Raw genomic sequence first — 19692 nt, 5'->3', positions numbered from 1 at the left:
AGAAATCACTATATACTGAGCGAGTTTTCATGCAGTGTTACTGAATTCATATTAATTTTTTGTTTCGATTCAAATGATTTGATTCTTCCCCCGTTGAGGGGAAGAGGGCCGTACTCGGATGTAGTGCAATACCGAGACAACCCGTGGCCAGGGCGAAGCAAGCTTCAATCCCAGGGCCGAAGGCCAAAAATCAGTTTAATATATGAGTTAGGCATTGCCTAACATATCAGATATTAAGCTGATAAGAACAGATACTACACTTGATCTTAGCCAAAAGGCCGAGAAGCGATAACCCGTTTTCGGCTCGCCACCAAGACTTTATTGCGCATCGGCGAGCCCGCTCGACCCGGTGGCGGGTGTGCGATCGAGTGAGCAGAATTGGCCGGCACGAGGAAGCCAACAAGCAATGTCGCTGCTGCTCGTTATTTCGTGAACGGGTTCGATGCGAGGCCGGCGGGCCGCCTACGCTTGCCGGGACGTCCTCGCGGTCACGCTTTGCTGCTGCCGCCGCCGAGCCATTCTATATTGTCGAGAGTTGGTGAACAACGATGATCGTGAAGCTGTTTTTTGCGGGTTTTTTATCAGTTCCGATAGATAGTTGGTTATTCATTTATCTACGTCGATGTGTTGCCTCGCAAGAGTTGTGCTGCTGTGGTATGTGCTGATATCCGAGACGTTGTTACATATAGTGTGACGAAGCTCTCGACGCTGCGGTAGCGGTGGTAGTACATGTATATGTATGTAGTACCGGCACGCCATCCGTCGATCGGTAGCGAGAGCTAATCAATAGGTGTCGAATTTCAAACGATTTTCCGAGATTCGGTTACACCTAATAACTTGTGACAACCCGGCGGCGGCACCGTTGTTAAAAAATGAAGTTGTTATTAGCTTTCACACGACGCACGCTTCTGAGTTTTAGATTTGTTTTGCGATGTTTTTGTTTGAATCATGAATAAGATGTGGTTGACGAAGGGAGAAGGGGACGAGCGCGAACGCAGGTCCCCACTACCAGAAATTATACGCTCGAGTTACCCACATTAGGGGTAATCGCAGGAGTCAACCCAGTCGAAGTGCAATGAAAGGGCCTCATCCTGAGAGGACCTCCTAGTTGATCAAGGTGCCTCTCGCGTCAGGTAAGTATGCTTTTGTGGCAGCGCCGTTGACTTATAATTGTGGCGACGAAGCGTTTCGATCGCGGTCGTTCACCGCCGCCGCGTTACAGTAGTGAATAATATTCATACGTACGTACGGCGTTTGTTATCAATGTGGCTGTTCGTAACTGGTTTCCCGATCGATCGAGGAGTCCGGCGACTGCGGCGGTTCGTCTGAAAATGGAAAGTGGCATGAGTTGATGTGAGGTTTAAGTCTACCGAAACAGAATTTTAGAAAGAACAATGCCAATTAAGTTATTGCATTGAATAATAATATATATAGGGCTGCATGGCTGAGTATAATAGATAGATAGATAGCTACTATAGTGATCGGATACTATATATGATAGAATCACTATATACTGAGCGAGTTTTCATGCAGTGTTACTGAATTCATATTAATTTTTTGTTTCGATTCAAATGATTTGATTCTTCCCCCGTTGAGGGGAAGAGGGCCGTACTCGGATGTAGTGCAATACCGAGACAACCCGTGGCCAGGGCGAAGCAAGCTTCAATCCCAGGGCCGAAGGCCAAAAATCAGTTTAATATATGAGTTAGGCATTGCCTAACATATCAGATATTAAGCTGATAAGAACAGATACTACACTTGATCTTAGCCAAAAGGCCGAGAAGCGATAACCCGTTTTCGGCTCGCCACCAAGACTTTATTGCGCATCGGCGAGCCCGCTCGACCCGGTGGCGGGTGTGCGATCGAGTGAGCAGAATTGGCCGGCACGAGGAAGCCAACAAGCAATGTCGCTGCTGCTCGTTATTTCGTGAACGGGTTCGATGCGAGGCCGGCGGGCCGCCTACGCTTGCCGGGACGTCCTCGCGGTCACGCTTTGCTGCTGCCGCCGCCGAGCCATTCTATATTGTCGAGAGTTGGTGAACAACGATGATCGTGAAGCTGTTTTTTGCGGGTTTTTTATCAGTTCCGATAGATAGTTGGTTATTCATTTATCTACGTCGATGTGTTGCCTCGCAAGAGTTGTGCTGCTGTGGTATGTGCTGATATCCGAGACGTTGTTACATATAGTGTGACGAAGCTCTCGACGCTGCGGTAGCGGTGGTAGTACATGTATATGTATGTAGTACCGGCACGCCATCCGTCGATCGGTAGCGAGAGCTAATCAATAGGTGTCGAATTTCAAACGATTTTCCGAGATTCGGTTACACCTAATAACTTGTGACAACCCGGCGGCGGCACCGTTGTTAAAAAATGAAGTTGTTATTAGCTTTCACACGACGCACGCTTCTGAGTTTTAGATTTGTTTTGCGATGTTTTTGTTTGAATCATGAATAAGATGTGGTTGACGAAGGGAGAAGGGGACGAGCGCGAACGCAGGTCCCCACTACCAGAAATTATACGCTCGAGTTACCCACATTAGGGGTAATCGCAGGAGTCAACCCAGTCGAAGTGCAATGAAAGGGCCTCATCCTGAGAGGACCTCCTAGTTGATCAAGGTGCCTCTCGCGTCAGGTAAGTATGCTTTTGTGGCAGCGCCGTTGACTTATAATTGTGGCGACGAAGCGTTTCGATCGCGGTCGTTCACCGCCGCCGCGTTACAGTAGTGAATAATATTCATACGTACGTACGGCGTTTGTTATCAATGTGGCTGTTCGTAACTGGTTTCCCGATCGATCGAGGAGTCCGGCGACTGCGGCGGTTCGTCTGAAAATGGAAAGTGGCATGAGTTGATGTGAGGTTTAAGTCTACCGAAACAGAATTTTAGAAAGAACAATGCCAATTAAGTTATTGCATTGAATAATAATATATATAGGGCTGCATGGCTGAGTATAATAGATAGATAGATAGCTACTATAGTGATCGGATACTATATATGATAGAATCACTATATACTGAGCGAGTTTTCATGCAGTGTTACTGAATTCATATTAATTTTTTGTTTCGATTCAAATGATTTGATTCCTTCCCCCGTTGAGGGGAAGAGGGCCGTACTCGGATGTAGTGCAATACCGAGACAACCCGTGGCCAGGGCGAAGCAAGCTTCAATCCCAGGGCCGAAGGCCAAAAATCAGTTTAATATATGAGTTAGGCATTGCCTAACATATCAGATATTAAGCTGATAAGAACAGATACTACACTTGATCTTAGCCAAAAGGCCGAGAAGCGATAACCCGTTTTCGGCTCGCCACCAAGACTTTATTGCGCATCGGCGAGCCCGCTCGACCCGGTGGCGGGTGTGCGATCGAGTGAGCAGAATTGGCCGGCACGAGGAAGCCAACAAGCAATGTCGCTGCTGCTCGTTATTTCGTGAACGGGTTCGATGCGAGGCCGGCGGGCCGCCTACGCTTGCCGGGACGTCCTCGCGGTCACGCTTTGCTGCTGCCGCCGCCGAGCCATTCTATATTGTCGAGAGTTGGTGAACAACGATGATCGTGAAGCTGTTTTTTGCGGGTTTTTTATCAGTTCCGATAGATAGTTGGTTATTCATTTATCTACGTCGATGTGTTGCCTCGCAAGAGTTGTGCTGCTGTGGTATGTGCTGATATCCGAGACGTTGTTACATATAGTGTGACGAAGCTCTCGACGCTGCGGTAGCGGTGGTAGTACATGTATATGTATGTAGTACCGGCACGCCATCCGTCGATCGGTAGCGAGAGCTAATCAATAGGTGTCGAATTTCAAACGATTTTCCGAGATTCGGTTACACCTAATAACTTGTGACAACCCGGCGGCGGCACCGTTGTTAAAAAATGAAGTTGTTATTAGCTTTCACACGACGCACGCTTCTGAGTTTTAGATTTGTTTTGCGATGTTTTTGTTTGAATCATGAATAAGATGTGGTTGACGAAGGGAGAAGGGGACGAGCGCGAACGCAGGTCCCCACTACCAGAAATTATACGCTCGAGTTACCCACATTAGGGGTAATCGCAGGAGTCAACCCAGTCGAAGTGCAATGAAAGGGCCTCATCCTGAGAGGACCTCCTAGTTGATCAAGGTGCCTCTCGCGTCAGGTAAGTATGCTTTTGTGGCAGCGCCGTTGACTTATAATTGTGGCGACGAAGCGTTTCGATCGCGGTCGTTCACCGCCGCCGCGTTACAGTAGTGAATAATATTCATACGTACGTACGGCGTTTGTTATCAATGTGGCTGTTCGTAACTGGTTTCCCGATCGATCGAGGAGTCCGGCGACTGCGGCGGTTCGTCTGAAAATGGAAAGTGGCATGAGTTGATGTGAGGTTTAAGTCTACCGAAACAGAATTTTAGAAAGAACAATGCCAATTAAGTTATTGCATTGAATAATAATATATATAGGGCTGCATGGCTGAGTATAATAGATAGATAGATAGCTACTATAGTGATCGGATACTATATATGATAGAATCACTATATACTGAGCGAGTTTTCATGCAGTGTTACTGAATTCATATTAATTTTTTGTTTCGATTCAAATGATTTGATTCTTCCCCCGTTGAGGGGAAGAGGGCCGTACTCGGATGTAGTGCAATACCGAGACAACCCGTGGCCAGGGCGAAGCAAGCTTCAATCCCAGGGCCGAAGGCCAAAAATCAGTTTAATATATGAGTTAGGCATTGCCTAACATATCAGATATTAAGCTGATAAGAACAGATACTACACTTGATCTTAGCCAAAAGGCCGAGAAGCGATAACCCGTTTTCGGCTCGCCACCAAGACTTTATTGCGCATCGGCGAGCCCGCTCGACCCGGTGGCGGGTGTGCGATCGAGTGAGCAGAATTGGCCGGCACGAGGAAGCCAACAAGCAATGTCGCTGCTGCTCGTTATTTCGTGAACGGGTTCGATGCGAGGCCGGCGGGCCGCCTACGCTTGCCGGGACGTCCTCGCGGTCACGCTTTGCTGCTGCCGCCGCCGAGCCATTCTATATTGTCGAGAGTTGGTGAACAACGATGATCGTGAAGCTGTTTTTTGCGGGTTTTTTATCAGTTCCGATAGATAGTTGGTTATTCATTTATCTACGTCGATGTGTTGCCTCGCAAGAGTTGTGCTGCTGTGGTATGTGCTGATATCCGAGACGTTGTTACATATAGTGTGACGAAGCTCTCGACGCTGCGGTAGCGGTGGTAGTACATGTATATGTATGTAGTACCGGCACGCCATCCGTCGATCGGTAGCGAGAGCTAATCAATAGGTGTCGAATTTCAAACGATTTTCCGAGATTCGGTTACACCTAATAACTTGTGACAACCCGGCGGCGGCACCGTTGTTAAAAAATGAAGTTGTTATTAGCTTTCACACGACGCACGCTTCTGAGTTTTAGATTTGTTTTGCGATGTTTTTGTTTGAATCATGAATAAGATGTGGTTGACGAAGGGAGAAGGGGACGAGCGCGAACGCAGGTCCCCACTACCAGAAATTATACGCTCGAGTTACCCACATTAGGGGTAATCGCAGGAGTCAACCCAGTCGAAGTGCAATGAAAGGGCCTCATCCTGAGAGGACCTCCTAGTTGATCAAGGTGCCTCTCGCGTCAGGTAAGTATGCTTTTGTGGCAGCGCCGTTGACTTATAATTGTGGCGACGAAGCGTTTCGATCGCGGTCGTTCACCGCCGCCGCGTTACAGTAGTGAATAATATTCATACGTACGTACGGCGTTTGTTATCAATGTGGCTGTTCGTAACTGGTTTCCCGATCGATCGAGGAGTCCGGCGACTGCGGCGGTTCGTCTGAAAATGGAAAGTGGCATGAGTTGATGTGAGGTTTAAGTCTACCGAAACAGAATTTTAGAAAGAACAATGCCAATTAAGTTATTGCATTGAATAATAATATATAGGGCTGCATGGCTGAGTATAATAGATAGATAGATAGCTACTATAGTGATCGGATACTATATATGATAGAATCACTATATACTGAGCGAGTTTTCATGCAGTGTTACTGAATTCATATTAATTTTTTGTTTCGATTCAAATGATTTGATTCTTCCCCCGTTGAGGGGAAGAGGGCCGTACTCGGATGTAGTGCAATACCGAGACAACCCGTGGCCAGGGCGAAGCAAGCTTCAATCCCAGGGCCGAAGGCCAAAAATCAGTTTAATATATGAGTTAGGCATTGCCTAACATATCAGATATTAAGCTGATAAGAACAGATACTACACTTGATCTTAGCCAAAAGGCCGAGAAGCGATAACCCGTTTTCGGCTCGCCACCAAGACTTTATTGCGCATCGGCGAGCCCGCTCGACCCGGTGGCGGGTGTGCGATCGAGTGAGCAGAATTGGCCGGCACGAGGAAGCCAACAAGCAATGTCGCTGCTGCTCGTTATTTCGTGAACGGGTTCGATGCGAGGCCGGCGGGCCGCCTACGCTTGCCGGGACGTCCTCGCGGTCACGCTTTGCTGCTGCCGCCGCCGAGCCATTCTATATTGTCGAGAGTTGGTGAACAACGATGATCGTGAAGCTGTTTTTTGCGGGTTTTTTATCAGTTCCGATAGATAGTTGGTTATTCATTTATCTACGTCGATGTGTTGCCTCGCAAGAGTTGTGCTGCTGTGGTATGTGCTGATATCCGAGACGTTGTTACATATAGTGTGACGAAGCTCTCGACGCTGCGGTAGCGGTGGTAGTACATGTATATGTATGTAGTACCGGCACGCCATCCGTCGATCGGTAGCGAGAGCTAATCAATAGGTGTCGAATTTCAAACGATTTTCCGAGATTCGGTTACACCTAATAACTTGTGACAACCCGGCGGCGGCACCGTTGTTAAAAAATGAAGTTGTTATTAGCTTTCACACGACGCACGCTTCTGAGTTTTAGATTTGTTTTGCGATGTTTTTGTTTGAATCATGAATAAGATGTGGTTGACGAAGGGAGAAGGGGACGAGCGCGAACGCAGGTCCCCACTACCAGAAATTATACGCTCGAGTTACCCACATTAGGGGTAATCGCAGGAGTCAACCCAGTCGAAGTGCAATGAAAGGGCCTCATCCTGAGAGGACCTCCTAGTTGATCAAGGTGCCTCTCGCGTCAGGTAAGTATGCTTTTGTGGCAGCGCCGTTGACTTATAATTGTGGCGACGAAGCGTTTCGATCGCGGTCGTTCACCGCCGCCGCGTTACAGTAGTGAATAATATTCATACGTACGTACGGCGTTTGTTATCAATGTGGCTGTTCGTAACTGGTTTCCCGATCGATCGAGGAGTCCGGCGACTGCGGCGGTTCGTCTGAAAATGGAAAGTGGCATGAGTTGATGTGAGGTTTAAGTCTACCGAAACAGAATTTTAGAAAGAACAATGCCAATTAAGTTATTGCATTGAATAATAATATATATAGGGCTGCATGGCTGAGTATAATAGATAGATAGATAGCTACTATAGTGATCGGATACTATATATGATAGAATCACTATATACTGAGCGAGTTTTCATGCAGTGTTACTGAATTCATATTAATTTTTTGTTTCGATTCAAATGATTTGATTCTTCCCCCGTTGAGGGGAAGAGGGCCGTACTCGGATGTAGTGCAATACCGAGACAACCCGTGGCCAGGGCGAAGCAAGCTTCAATCCCAGGGCCGAAGGCCAAAAATCAGTTTAATATATGAGTTAGGCATTGCCTAACATATCAGATATTAAGCTGATAAGAACAGATACTACACTTGATCTTAGCCAAGCCCTCGTCGCTACTTTATAGCTAATATCTCTGCTCAGTTAAAATATGATGGGCATAACGAATTGCTGATTGTGCATTTATTAGAATTAACGTGCCCGAAATGCATTATGGGATACCAATGGAAAATTTGAGCGTGACACATAGCCCCCTGGCAAAAAAAGGATTTTTTATAAGTCTAGAGGCAAGCAAGAATTGAAAAACCTAAACATGCTAGAGCGATAGAGTTACGTACGTAACTCACGAAAGTGAAAACCGCTTCACACAAAAATATTTTGTCTTGCCTCCAGACAGACTAAACCAACCAGCTCCGACCACTTGCGTAGACAAAACCGTCTTTACAACCCGAAAGTGGCTTCTATTTGTACGGTTCTTTGTACAAAAAGGACGAGATCATTGTACTTAATGATGTACTCCCTCAACTAGTTGGAATAATCGATAGATTTCTGTTTAGAGACTCGAAACGAAACGAGCTCCTACTTACATCGAAATTGAACAATCGCTCTGCAAAATAGATTCCTGATTCAAAAAATTATTAACGGAAAAAACGGTAAACAAGCCTGTCCTATCCAATAAAATGAACTCGCTCAGTCACGTGCTACTACTAAATATTCAATTTTTATGAATTATAATTCTTTTTCTATATTATTGTAGTTATCTACAATTTGTGTACACATTACAACAATCTTTAAAACGAAAGTATCACCATTCGTGAGACAAAAATTAAAGAAAATATTCTTAGCCTTCACGATAAAAAAGGTAAGCTTTTTGTTAATCTATATATATACATAATGTCCCGTCTAAATTATTTAAAAACCAATGAAAGAGTTTTTATCATTTCTAAATAGTAAGTATCAAAGTTGTGCCAAACTAGCGAATATGTAAATGTTCATAATACTTTATATATTTCTTTTTCCTTTCCTTTTCAAACGTCTAATTAAATCGCCCGCTATTTTTTTTTCGGTAATTTCCATTTTAGCAATATAGGCCACATGCAAGGCATAAATTTAATTGTGTAAAATTTCAATCATTTATTGCTAAATCTGAAAAAAAAATTGCATAAAATTTAGCACTTAACATTAAGGTACAGGAATCCTACACCAATTTCATTTCCCATATGCCACATATCCCCCATATACTCTATATGGATTTTAAATATATACTAACATATATACTAACCTAGATATAGTTATTTCAAACAATGCATTCATATATACTTTACAATATCACAATTATTCCAAATTGCAGTACACTAGCTTTGATTGTTCTCAAAAATGGAATAAATTATGTATGTTGCTCATTTAATCAATATGTATGAGTCAGTATGAAATAGTATGACATACAACATAAATATCAGTAGCTATGCAGTGCATTGCAATTTCATTCCCATGTACTGCCTGCCTCTTATGTGTGAGATATTTAGAACTTATTCACAAATCACAACTTTACTTTATTGTTCAAAATTATCTTAATTGCCACATGCATGCAGTTTTGAAACTCTAACACCCAACTGAAACCACAACCACCATAACAAACCATAGCATTTTCCATAAACAATAGCTGTGAATTAGTAACTGCACATTTAGCTATATATAAAGATATAACCCATTGGGATCTACAACGCTTGCATATCATGCCCGCACCTATCTAAGTAAATTCATCTCTGGAACTTATAACAATTATATTGTTAATCATAAATATTATTAAGATCAATGACACAGGCATCCTCTTAAAAGAATATAAAAGGGTATTTTCGTTAGCTAGCCTCTGCATATTAGTAATTTCCCGAGTAATTTTGCAACCAAGGGAATAACAAATCCCAAATCTTATACAATTTAAAAACATATGCGCCAAAAATATCTAATGCAATTCAATCAATGTTCCATGACTTCTTTTTTTTTCTCAAATTCAATTCATAAGTAATTATTTCAGATTATATCATTCTTTTGTGACTTCATGTGAATTTAATATGAAGAGCATATGGAACTTTATCAGATTTGCATATACAAAGAGGACGTATATAAGATATCCATAACAAAATTCTTTACCACTACGTCTATGATTTCCAACTCTCTGGCATAAAACACCCTATTGACAAAGCGATCATTGGAAAAATATTTACAACAATTCGTGTATAATACAATAATAGTCAACCTCACTATATACGTACCAATATTTCAATAAAAACCATACATGACTTGTTTATGATATATATGTGGGCAATGTTAATTATTAAATAAATAAACCTTAGCTGCCTCCACTCTCCACAATTCCATTCTTACGCCAGGTTTAAAATGTTTTTGTAATCACAATTCAGATTTTGCGTTGTTAAATCCAAAATTTTAAACACGAGTCATGCATGATGTACTGAATTAATTAAGTATTAATTAGTAATAGTTTTACAGTTCCCTCAGACTTTATTCTCAACAAATCTTTTAAAGCCAATAATTCAGTTGTTTTTTGAAAATTCCATCTATGATCACAGATATTTTGATAGTGTAATTTTTTTTGCACTCCATCTTTTTGGGCTACTACACTTGTGAATTTTGCAACATACCACAAACCCTGTAAGATTATATATATAAGTCGCAACAAGTTTATTCTAATTCAAAAACCAATATTATTCCAACAGGTCAAAAGTACTCGCACATTTATGGTGCTTACTCAATCCCTCACACACTTGTTATGGTCTTTGAATAATTAAATACTTCTGTTGTTTCCTTTATCATATAAGCCCTGATTCATTCATATATATGCATGCAGGCACCATGTTTCGTTACTCATGCAAAACGAGTTAGATTATCTTGACTTTTCTTGTGTCTTAATATCTTTGTACTTGCAAAAGCATTTAAATTATATTATTGTGTATGCATAGAGGTTTAATTTATCACATCTCTTTATCACATTGGTCATGCTTTAGTGTTTATTTCTCACAATTATTCATTCAACTTTCCGCCACACATGTAAATGACCACATGTTTTTCTTTGATTGCGTATTACTCATTAAATACACAGTTTATCAATTTAGTATTTAATTAAGTATTTGTTTATCATATTTTAACCCTAACATAAATTTGTAAACTTTACTCATCATGTGTTATAGCTAGGTAGAATAATATATGATACCAAGGATTACACCCAGATTTTACCCTCATGAGAATAAACATTTACCATCACATAGGACACAATCTTATCATTCATACATCCTAGCACAATTGACCCAGGAAGCACTAAGACTTCATTAAAGTAATTGCATGTTGCTATCTGAACTAAACAATATAATTAATTGCCTCCAAATCATGTATCTACAATCATATATGGTTCAACTACAATTAATTTAATATCCAAATTTATAATTAAAAAACATAGCACTAGCTTCCACTCAAAATTAAATCCTGCGTTTTAATATTTTAATTAAACATTGTCACAACATTGCACACTCCTGTCATTCTATCTATGTAATGGAAACTCAGTTTTCTCATTCCATTTACTTAACTATTCATTCTTATACATAAATAAAAAAAATATGAATATATAAAAAAATAATGCCAACCTTGCCACTCAAATCATGATTAACCAATTAAATAAATGGTTATGCATGCCTTTTTATCCTTGTTAAAAAAATTTGGAATTTCAATAAAAATAAAATTTAAAGTTTAATAATAAAGTACAGACTGGTTTTTTTTTAAGCAAACTTTCAAATATTTAAATTGCATTAATTCATATCATAATAACACATGCTTTTGGCTAATCCAAAACATTTTAAACTCCTAAATTTTAAACTTCTAAATTTAAAGGTAGCACACAACACCTTTTCTATACTTTCAATCACAACATTTCCAAAAATATCAGGTACAGTCAGAATATTTGACACTATTTCGCTGTAGTCCTAAATGAGTATCAGCTAGCTGTATTTTAATGTTCAAAAAAGTAACGAACACTAGCTCCAAATTTCAGCAATCTTATTGATCAAAAAATCTAATAATAGTTATGACTGTGGAGAACCAATATGCCAGAACCCACTGTAAACTATATATTTTTAAAAGATACTATATATTTTAAAAGATAAACAAAAAAATAATACTTTTTTTAAATCGAAACAAGACAGCCTATAAAAATCACAAAAATTTTGTTTAAATTGTCTGTAAATGTGTACAAATATGATTCACTTGTTTCAACTTTACTTGTTTCATTAACACACCACTTCTCTTATTAGCCACAATATTATATATTTAACATAATGAGTGTCACACTTGTCATAACATCTTGTAAAACTTATTGATTATGCCATTTGACATACTAATAAAAGTCGTAAACATGTCAAAACAAAAACAAATTGTAAACGAAGAAACACAATGTGTTGACAGCTAGTTTATGGGCAGCCAGTAGTCTAAAACAAATAACTTATTCGTTTTACTTGTGTTAAAACATTATTATTCATGTACATTCACAAAATATATATTACAAAACATATCATATTTTGGAATATTTTAGAGCACACTGTAAGGCTAAACGAGAATTTAATAGTCAGCTGGATTGTTATAACGTACCTGAAAGTTGTTTTACAACCTCGACTATGATGATTAACAAAAATACACCACAAAAACTTATTATTCGAACTTATTATTCGGTCAAACTCGTTAAAAATATATTATTTGTTCAGAGAATAGTGGTAAACATAACATACACTAACATAATTCAATTATTACATACCAATTAACAATTAGACAACGAGGCGGAGTTGTCTATGAGCGAATAGTCAACGAGGCGAAGCCGAGTTGACTATTTGCTCATAGACAACGAGGCCGAGTTGTCTAATTGTTTTAGTATAAACTATAACATTAATTTACAACTAGGAAACACAATACAAAAATATTGAAACTGAAATTTATTTCGTACATTAAAGGGAAGAAAATATTTTAATTGTTGTTCGCGTAAAATGTTTTAAAATTCAGTTTAAATATAAAAATTCAATTGAGTATACGTTATTTTTATGTATTTTCTTACCCTTAAAAATTGCAATTCCGTATTTTGTTGCTTTTTTTGTTTTTTCTGGTACGGAATTGTCCAACAAGTCGTCCAAAAAATCTTCAGATACTTCGGCGAAACGCGAATTTTCCGCCATTGTTTTGAATTTTGCTACTAGTAGGCTATCACTAATAGCCTACTAGTAGCGTAGCCAATAAGAACGCAGGAAAAGTGATAGCCTATTAGTAAGTTTATACTAATAAGCGATAATCGTCATAATCTGACAAAGAATTAAGACCAGCGAGAATTTGGCTTTTCTTCGCGATTTTTCTTTTTTAATAAAAAAAAATTCCTTCGTAGTTACTTGATTGTTCTTTTACACTCTTTCGAAAAACAAAATACCGTAATATGATGAAGGATTCATATGGATTACACTGCATCTCCGAATATCGACTTTTAGTTTTAAATCAATCAGACAATCACGGTCCACGGACATCCCTAGCCCCAGGGCACCGACGCCGCCAAGAGTCCAGACTCCCACACTACAGACTCCCATGTAGAAGACAACAGTCCAGAATGTATATCTCTCTCCGCCACAATATCTCGCCCCATTGAATAAAATTCGTCATTACAACGAAAACCTATATGGCTTCTGGAGCCAGTTCTTAGAAAGATGGATAAAGATGATAAACTTATCCACTGGATAGTGACTTTTTCAACCGTCGTAAAAAAGCTTTGAGAAACGATAAAGCTACTTATATTAATTCATAATTGTTTAAAAAAGTAACTTGAAAAATGTGAAGTTTATTCTTGTCATTAATGCCAAGTGGTGAGGATTATTTTAAGGTGGTACACCACAAAAAGGTCCTTTGCGTATTTATAATATCAGAAATATTGAAATATGTTGAAGTAGAAATGATTGTTCTGATTCTAGGGCACAGCACAGACGTTCACGTAATAAGTTCGCTTTAGCAGTTGTTACGGAGTTTAGATACACGTCCGAAAAGAATTCATTTCTTGCGCAATGCATTTTGGCACCAAAGTTAATTTAAAGTATATTGCGCTAAAAACTCTCCCTTCTTCTACCATAAAATAAATCTCAAAGCTCTCAAACGAATAAAATATAATTAGCACACTGATGTCTGTGCTGTGAACTAGACTTAAAAAATAGATATTAACTATGTTAAGATAAATTGATATTTTCAATTTCATAAACATGCAAATTACCTTTTTGTGGTGTACAACCTTAGCGTTCGAAATAACAGTCTATTTCCGCTGGATAACTTTATCCAACTTTTAATTAAACAACCGGGCGCCAGGTCGGCTATTTTTTAACCAGAATGGGAAAATTAAGGAAATGCGCAACGCTAAACGACAGCCTTTTTTAATAACTAGAAATACATGCATACATGCACCAACCCCTCACCATTTCAATTAACGAAGCAAAATATTTCCTGATCTAGTCAGACCTATATAACCTTCTAACTAAGTATATATTCTGAAAAGACTTAAGTGTAAAGCTTAAACACAGTGGTAAAGGTGAAGTGGAACCACACTTTGCATGCTGGGGAGTCTCGTACGCAGGCGCTTCATTGGAAAACATAAAGGCTGTATTCAGCGTAATATAGATACCTTCAAAACATCAAAGCAGCACAAATGATTTAAATAACGAAGTACTAAACGAATAAATGACTAATATTGTTTTTGCTTTATTGAATTAATACAGTGATTGCAGTCGACTCTATAAAAGCTTTAAAGTGATATTTGTTTTATCAAAACTCCGAACTTACACTTTCAAGAACTCTTTTTAAAGTAAAAACGATTCTATTTGTTTCCACATTTCATATTGTGTTTGCCAAAAATTTTAAAAACATTAAAAAAAATAGTTTCCAAAATGAAAGTTAAATTCATGTTTTAATTGAAATACATAAATTTTATTCGCCAATCAAGCCAATTTTGAAATAAATAAAAAAAATTTAAAGTTTTGACCAATATACATGTGGAAGTAACACCCGAGCGCCTTGTCCTCGCGACTATGCCCTATTTCCAAATAAAAATTAGTTATAGCTTTTTTATGCCCATGTTGAAGAAGGAAGATTTACATCTTGCACATAGCTTGTGATAATAAAACCTTGAATCTTTCCGTTTTACTGAGGTGGTTCTATATTTTACACGATAATATTGTGACGTAATCATCGATTGTATTCCATCAAAAATCCGGAAAATGTACCATGTGTAGCATGCCTTCTAAAATTAGTAAAAGTTAGAAGTACTTGCCAATGGGTCTACTCAATAATTTTTTCGTTGTTCATGATTTAAAAACATTCTATTTTCTTGCACAACAATTTTTTTGCGGCGAATTCATTAGGATTCATTAAGGTTCAATAAGTTTTAATGATGCTTTATCCACACTGCATTTGGCCTACCAAGGGGATTTATCGTTTTATTCAACAAGCAAACTAAATGTTTTCAACCTTAATACAAAGATACTGTTTACAACTACATATTCAGTTAATAATATTCAAGTTGACTCATTCAAGAGAGATGTAAAAGTGTTATTTAATTTTGACTTATCCACCGTTTAAGCTAAACAGGCTTGATAGAACCGGCCCCAGGTCTATAGCTAACATGCATTATATCAAATTACGTCTAAATTGGTATTATCAAAATTGGTATTAGGAACTTGGCTTTTTATGCGGGACTAAAAATTTACATTGCGTTTATTTATTCTATGCAAAACATATATGTTTATATAGAAAAAGGATATCGGGGCAATACGTTGTTGAACAACCAAAATATGCCTTAAAGAGCAGAGAATAATTATACTTTTGTCTATATAGATTGTAGACTGTTTTTTAGTATAAGCATGCGAATGTATTAATTTTTCGATTGTGATTTTAACCAATGTTCGCGTACAATCTGTCTTGCGATTTTCCCTATAGTCCATCCTCAAAATTCTGATGTTGTTCTCCGTTTATCTTTCTCGTTGGTTAAATCTGTAAAACTCCTCTAACGTTTCACATGACTTTTACAATTACAAACTATTATACTACAATTAGATTCTGCATATAAGCATTATATTTCACGTAGATTTAGCAAATTCTCATCTTTTATCCCGAATATATGAAATATAACCATATTATAAATATGCATGCATGTGTTCAAGTGTTCAATTACACGTATACGAATATATAAATTACTTTTCTACATCAAATTTCGTTCGCAATATTATGTTATCATAGTCAAAGTTATCATCCATTGAGAAAGGAACAACCTCACAACGTCCCTGATAAAAGAAAATTGAACAATAATAAAACATTGTCTTTGCCATTTTTGTGAAATGCTTGGATAATCTGATATAAAGTGTTTTCGCCAATTTCGGTTTTTACATCTAAGCATTATCATTTTTCTTACATTTGACATAACTTGTCCATCTTTGGGATATTCTTGTAACACATCTTTACTTAAATTCTCATTTTTTATATCACGCTTAGTAGAAATATCCAGATATCGTAATTTTGTCTCAGCATTTTTTGAGTCTATATACAACGATTAGATGTTAAGATAACCCCCCTACCCTGCACTTCACTCGATGAACGTAAATTCTAGAGGTTCAAAGGGTTAATTTCGAGTGGAATTATACTGATTTATATACACACTGCTACTGCCGCTGGCAATTAGTCATTTTCCAATCGAGCAGGATACTGGGTCTATTCGCGAACCGCAAAGCATTTATGTACTGTTTGGAGGGACAGGAAATATAAGTTTGAAATAATTTGTCCCTCCAAACAGTCCATAGATGCTTTGCGGTTCGCGACTAGACCCTGAATCCGGTTGAATTTAAAGTGTGTATTATATAATTCCATTCGAAATTAAGATACATGTATACGGTGTTTATATTATAACTTTAAATAAATGTTAAAAAATGTTTAAGGCTTTTTTGCGCGTAAAACGTCACTTTTTAGATCATTTTTCAAATTTACTTTAAACCTTGGCCATATGATATGATATGGGGAATGAGTTACTGGATACGTTCTTTTTTGCGTAAATTCCAAAAATTCATAAACACAAAATAACTTTCATTAATGAAACTTACTCCTGATTGCGTGTTTTTCCATAAATACCGTGTTGCATCTACTCTATGTTACTACTGTATTTTTGATGACAACAACTATATGTGTTCGTATATTATCAAAACATAAGACTTTTATTTTCTCTATAATGAGGGAGAAGTCCCTTATGTTGAAATGAAATCTGTTCAAATGTAATCTGTATAAATGCATATAATTATACAGAGCATTGAAGATTATTGGCATATATGCTATTATGCCAAAAATATTCTTAGGCTGTTTTTCACCTATTTTATTGCCTTGAACCTGCAATTTTATAGTCTTTATATGACAATTACACATTCAACATATAAAACCAGCTGATTCAAGAAAGAAATTGACAAAATCATCAAAAGCAATAATTGCATTTACCATATATTTCAGTTTCTCCAGGAAGAGTAATTCTTTCTTTCAAACTTACATCTATTTCATCTAATATACAAGAAAGTGAAAAAAGGATATTGTCAACAATGCTGCTAACAGCACATTGCCATATCAGAACAATTCAAATGCAAAAATCAAGTAATTAATTTAAATATTCTCTCAAATAAAACATCATATGCAGACTAAAAGTTTATATGCAACTTGTTGGAAAAAAATTACAGATGATAATTAAATTTTAGGGTTAAAACTGTAAAGTATATATACCGGGTCGCGCAAAAAAAGATTAACCTGTTTGATTGAGTATAACTTCAAAACTAAAACGTCTGTTAAACTGAAATAACTTTCTTTAGATTCGTGAATGTCTAACTTAAAATTTGGTATATACCATGCGTATTTTGATACAATATTCCCCGAGATATCAGCGTTTTACTTTTAATACCTATTTTTGAAAAGTATACAAAAATTAGTCAAAAATGGCATATAAATAAGAAAAGATAATGTTCGTTTTAAACTTTTTTCCTGATATGACTTCTTGAGCATTGTTAACCCTGGCATATTCTGTGAAAACTCAAACACGCTGTTGTAGCTATCGTTAAACGAGGCATATTAAGAAAAGAACAAGCAGAATTCATGCGAGATTGTTTGTTATATTAGCGAGCTATCGAACGAATTTTATCCCCCATGCGACATGAAACATTTGGAACAAAGTCCAAACCAAAATCAAGTGCTTCTAGTTAAACTTCATTGAAACAGACAGAATACGTGCCATAAAATACTAGGACTTGTTAACTTACTTTAATATGCCATTTTTAGCCGCTAATTTTTACACTTTTGGAAAATGCATACTTAAATTGAAACTGCGATATCTCAGTCAAAATTGCATGAAAAACCTCATGCTATATATCAAAATTTAAGTTAGACATTACGTAGAGAATATAAAAATCATAATTTTAGTGCAATAGTTCCTTTAATCTTGAAATTATACTCAATCAAACAGGGTTACCTTTTTTTTGCGCCAACCGGTATTTCCTGGGTGAAAACTATAAACTATACAGTATTAACTAGTTTTTATTATAAAACAAGAAAAATCACCTATGACATTCATATTTGTAACCATTTCACATGTAGATGATTGAGACTTTTCATACTCTATTTGCTGAAATGATTGCTCGAGAATTGAAGGTTTGTAAACAGTGTCATCACCAAATCCTAGCAAAAACTGTTCATCTTCAACAAAATTATCCATCTGTTGGGAGTTTAGGAAAAATATATTGAATAGAAAAAAAGATAAATTGAATTTCTTACAAAAATTAAATGTAAATTAATACTGTTATATTGCCATACCGTACCATTAAATTTGACCGATAAGGTCTTTGAATATTGGATTCCATATAATCACTAGCATCTAACAACTGAAAAAAAATTATATGTTTATTATTCCAACCTTTGTCTTCTCATTTATACCAATTACAAAGTACAATATTACATAACATTTCGATTGATGCTTATATAATATATATGAACAGTTATGAAACTCAGGTCCTCTTGCAATCAGTTAATAACCCATACTTATATAATCTAAAGCAGCCCTGCATAAGCCATTTTACCCTATTAATTTTAAATAAGTTTATTTTTCAACAACTTGCATATACCATAATTGTATTTATGGCATGTATATTGCAGCATTATAGAAATTTTAATACTAAATGTAATCCTAACCAACTAAAACTAACTACAAATAATTCACATAAAATATTTATGACTCATCTTGTCAGCTTATTTCAACAACAATTTTATCATAACATTACATCTCTTCATAGAAACCTATTCCACCTTTCAGATTAACTGTAGCTACATATAATTATTAACTGTCTTATAGCCAACTGGTACATATACAAATACAGGCTGCATATATTTACCTCATGTGGTAAATCAACATCATATTCTGTCACATCACTGCTGTCACTATTAACTGCATCATTTGCATGTCCATTAATTAGATGCTGGATAGATGAAGAAATTGGCTCTAAATGTGAATTAATTTTTTGTTTGATTGTCAGAAAATGTATCTGCATGTAGATTTACCCTGGTAGCACATAAAGACTACATCATACAGGGCCGACACATCACAATAATATAAATAATGAAATTAAACGTTTGAAACACAATTAACCAACTCTTTATATGTACTTATGGCAGCAGTTCACGTATCTTTTCACTTCTTATAATTTTATATTAATTTATAGCACACCTCTATTTAAATGCGAAAATCCAGCAAGAAATTCATCGTATGTTTCTTGTTCTTTTACGAAAAGCAGTTCCAAGGCTTCTTTTGTATGTGTATCTAGTGTTTCTACGTTTGTTGTAGAGTTACTCGACATCTCATTTTTATCTTTCGCCATATTGTGACAAACTGAGAATAACAACACGAGATTGATACCCGGAGATAATTACCAAGCGCCCTGATAATG

General features: G+C 37.2%; 1 protein-coding gene and 11 non-coding genes across 12 annotated transcripts; all 12 read right to left on the bottom strand.

Moving 5' to 3' along the window:
• Nucleotides 1-98: 98 nt before the first annotated feature.
• Nucleotides 99-290, bottom strand: LOC114542847. Its single transcript, XR_003689798.1, has one exon. It is a non-coding gene; the product is annotated as a U2 spliceosomal RNA (small nuclear RNA).
• Nucleotides 291-977: 687 nt separating this feature from the next.
• On the bottom strand, nt 978-1141 carry LOC114542852. The gene has a single exon (XR_003689803.1). It is a non-coding gene; the product is annotated as a U1 spliceosomal RNA (small nuclear RNA).
• Nucleotides 1142-1596: 455 nt separating this feature from the next.
• LOC114542846 lies at nt 1597-1788 on the bottom strand. Its single transcript, XR_003689797.1, has one exon. It is a non-coding gene; the product is annotated as a U2 spliceosomal RNA (small nuclear RNA).
• A 687-nt stretch (nt 1789-2475) lies between these two features.
• LOC114542851 lies at nt 2476-2639 on the bottom strand. Its single transcript, XR_003689802.1, has one exon. It is a non-coding gene; the product is annotated as a U1 spliceosomal RNA (small nuclear RNA).
• A 456-nt stretch (nt 2640-3095) lies between these two features.
• On the bottom strand, nt 3096-3287 carry LOC114542845. Its single transcript, XR_003689796.1, has one exon. It is a non-coding gene; the product is annotated as a U2 spliceosomal RNA (small nuclear RNA).
• A 687-nt stretch (nt 3288-3974) lies between these two features.
• Nucleotides 3975-4138, bottom strand: LOC114542850. Its single transcript, XR_003689801.1, has one exon. It is a non-coding gene; the product is annotated as a U1 spliceosomal RNA (small nuclear RNA).
• Nucleotides 4139-4593: 455 nt separating this feature from the next.
• LOC114542844 lies at nt 4594-4785 on the bottom strand. The gene has a single exon (XR_003689795.1). It is a non-coding gene; the product is annotated as a U2 spliceosomal RNA (small nuclear RNA).
• Nucleotides 4786-5472: 687 nt separating this feature from the next.
• On the bottom strand, nt 5473-5636 carry LOC114542849. The gene has a single exon (XR_003689800.1). It is a non-coding gene; the product is annotated as a U1 spliceosomal RNA (small nuclear RNA).
• A 453-nt stretch (nt 5637-6089) lies between these two features.
• On the bottom strand, nt 6090-6281 carry LOC114542842. Its single transcript, XR_003689794.1, has one exon. It is a non-coding gene; the product is annotated as a U2 spliceosomal RNA (small nuclear RNA).
• Nucleotides 6282-6968: 687 nt separating this feature from the next.
• On the bottom strand, nt 6969-7132 carry LOC114542841. The gene has a single exon (XR_003689793.1). It is a non-coding gene; the product is annotated as a U1 spliceosomal RNA (small nuclear RNA).
• Nucleotides 7133-7587: 455 nt separating this feature from the next.
• Nucleotides 7588-7777, bottom strand: LOC114542848. Its single transcript, XR_003689799.1, has one exon. It is a non-coding gene; the product is annotated as a U2 spliceosomal RNA (small nuclear RNA).
• A 7485-nt stretch (nt 7778-15262) lies between these two features.
• On the bottom strand, nt 15263-19648 carry LOC114542838. The gene is made up of 7 exons (XM_028562253.1): nt 19473-19648; nt 19141-19247; nt 18571-18633; nt 18314-18467; nt 17210-17269; nt 16143-16267; nt 15263-16014 (listed from the first exon to the last, which is right to left on the bottom strand). Exons 1-7 carry the CDS (start codon nt 19621-19623, stop codon nt 15925-15927), a joined length of 750 nt encoding a protein of 249 aa, XP_028418054.1. The 5' UTR covers nt 19624-19648; the 3' UTR covers nt 15263-15924.
• Between the last annotated feature and the right edge of the window lie 44 nt (nt 19649-19692).

This window comes from Dendronephthya gigantea, unplaced genomic scaffold (genome assembly GCF_004324835.1).
Source record: "Dendronephthya gigantea isolate DGI-Jeju-01 unplaced genomic scaffold, DenGig_1.0 000405F, whole genome shotgun sequence".
Taxonomy (NCBI): Eukaryota; Metazoa; Cnidaria; class Anthozoa; order Malacalcyonacea; family Nephtheidae; genus Dendronephthya; species Dendronephthya gigantea.
The sequence above is the reverse complement of the archived record's forward strand: the minus strand, read 5'-3'. Positions and strand labels throughout refer to the sequence as shown.

Excerpts from the sequence above, each read along its gene's own strand:
- LOC114542838 (XM_028562253.1), bottom strand. The coding sequence starts at position 19,623 with ATGGCGAAAGATAAAAATGAGATGTCGAGTAACTCTACAACAAACGTA. Across the intron at positions 18,634-19,140 it reads ATGTTGATTTACCACATGAG|TTGTTAGATGCTAGTGATTA; the intron begins GTAAATATATGC and ends ATTTTTTTTCAG. Across the intron at positions 16,015-16,142 it reads ATGGACAAGTTATGTCAAAT|GGACGTTGTGAGGTTGTTCC; the intron begins GTAAGAAAAATG and ends TTCTTTTATCAG.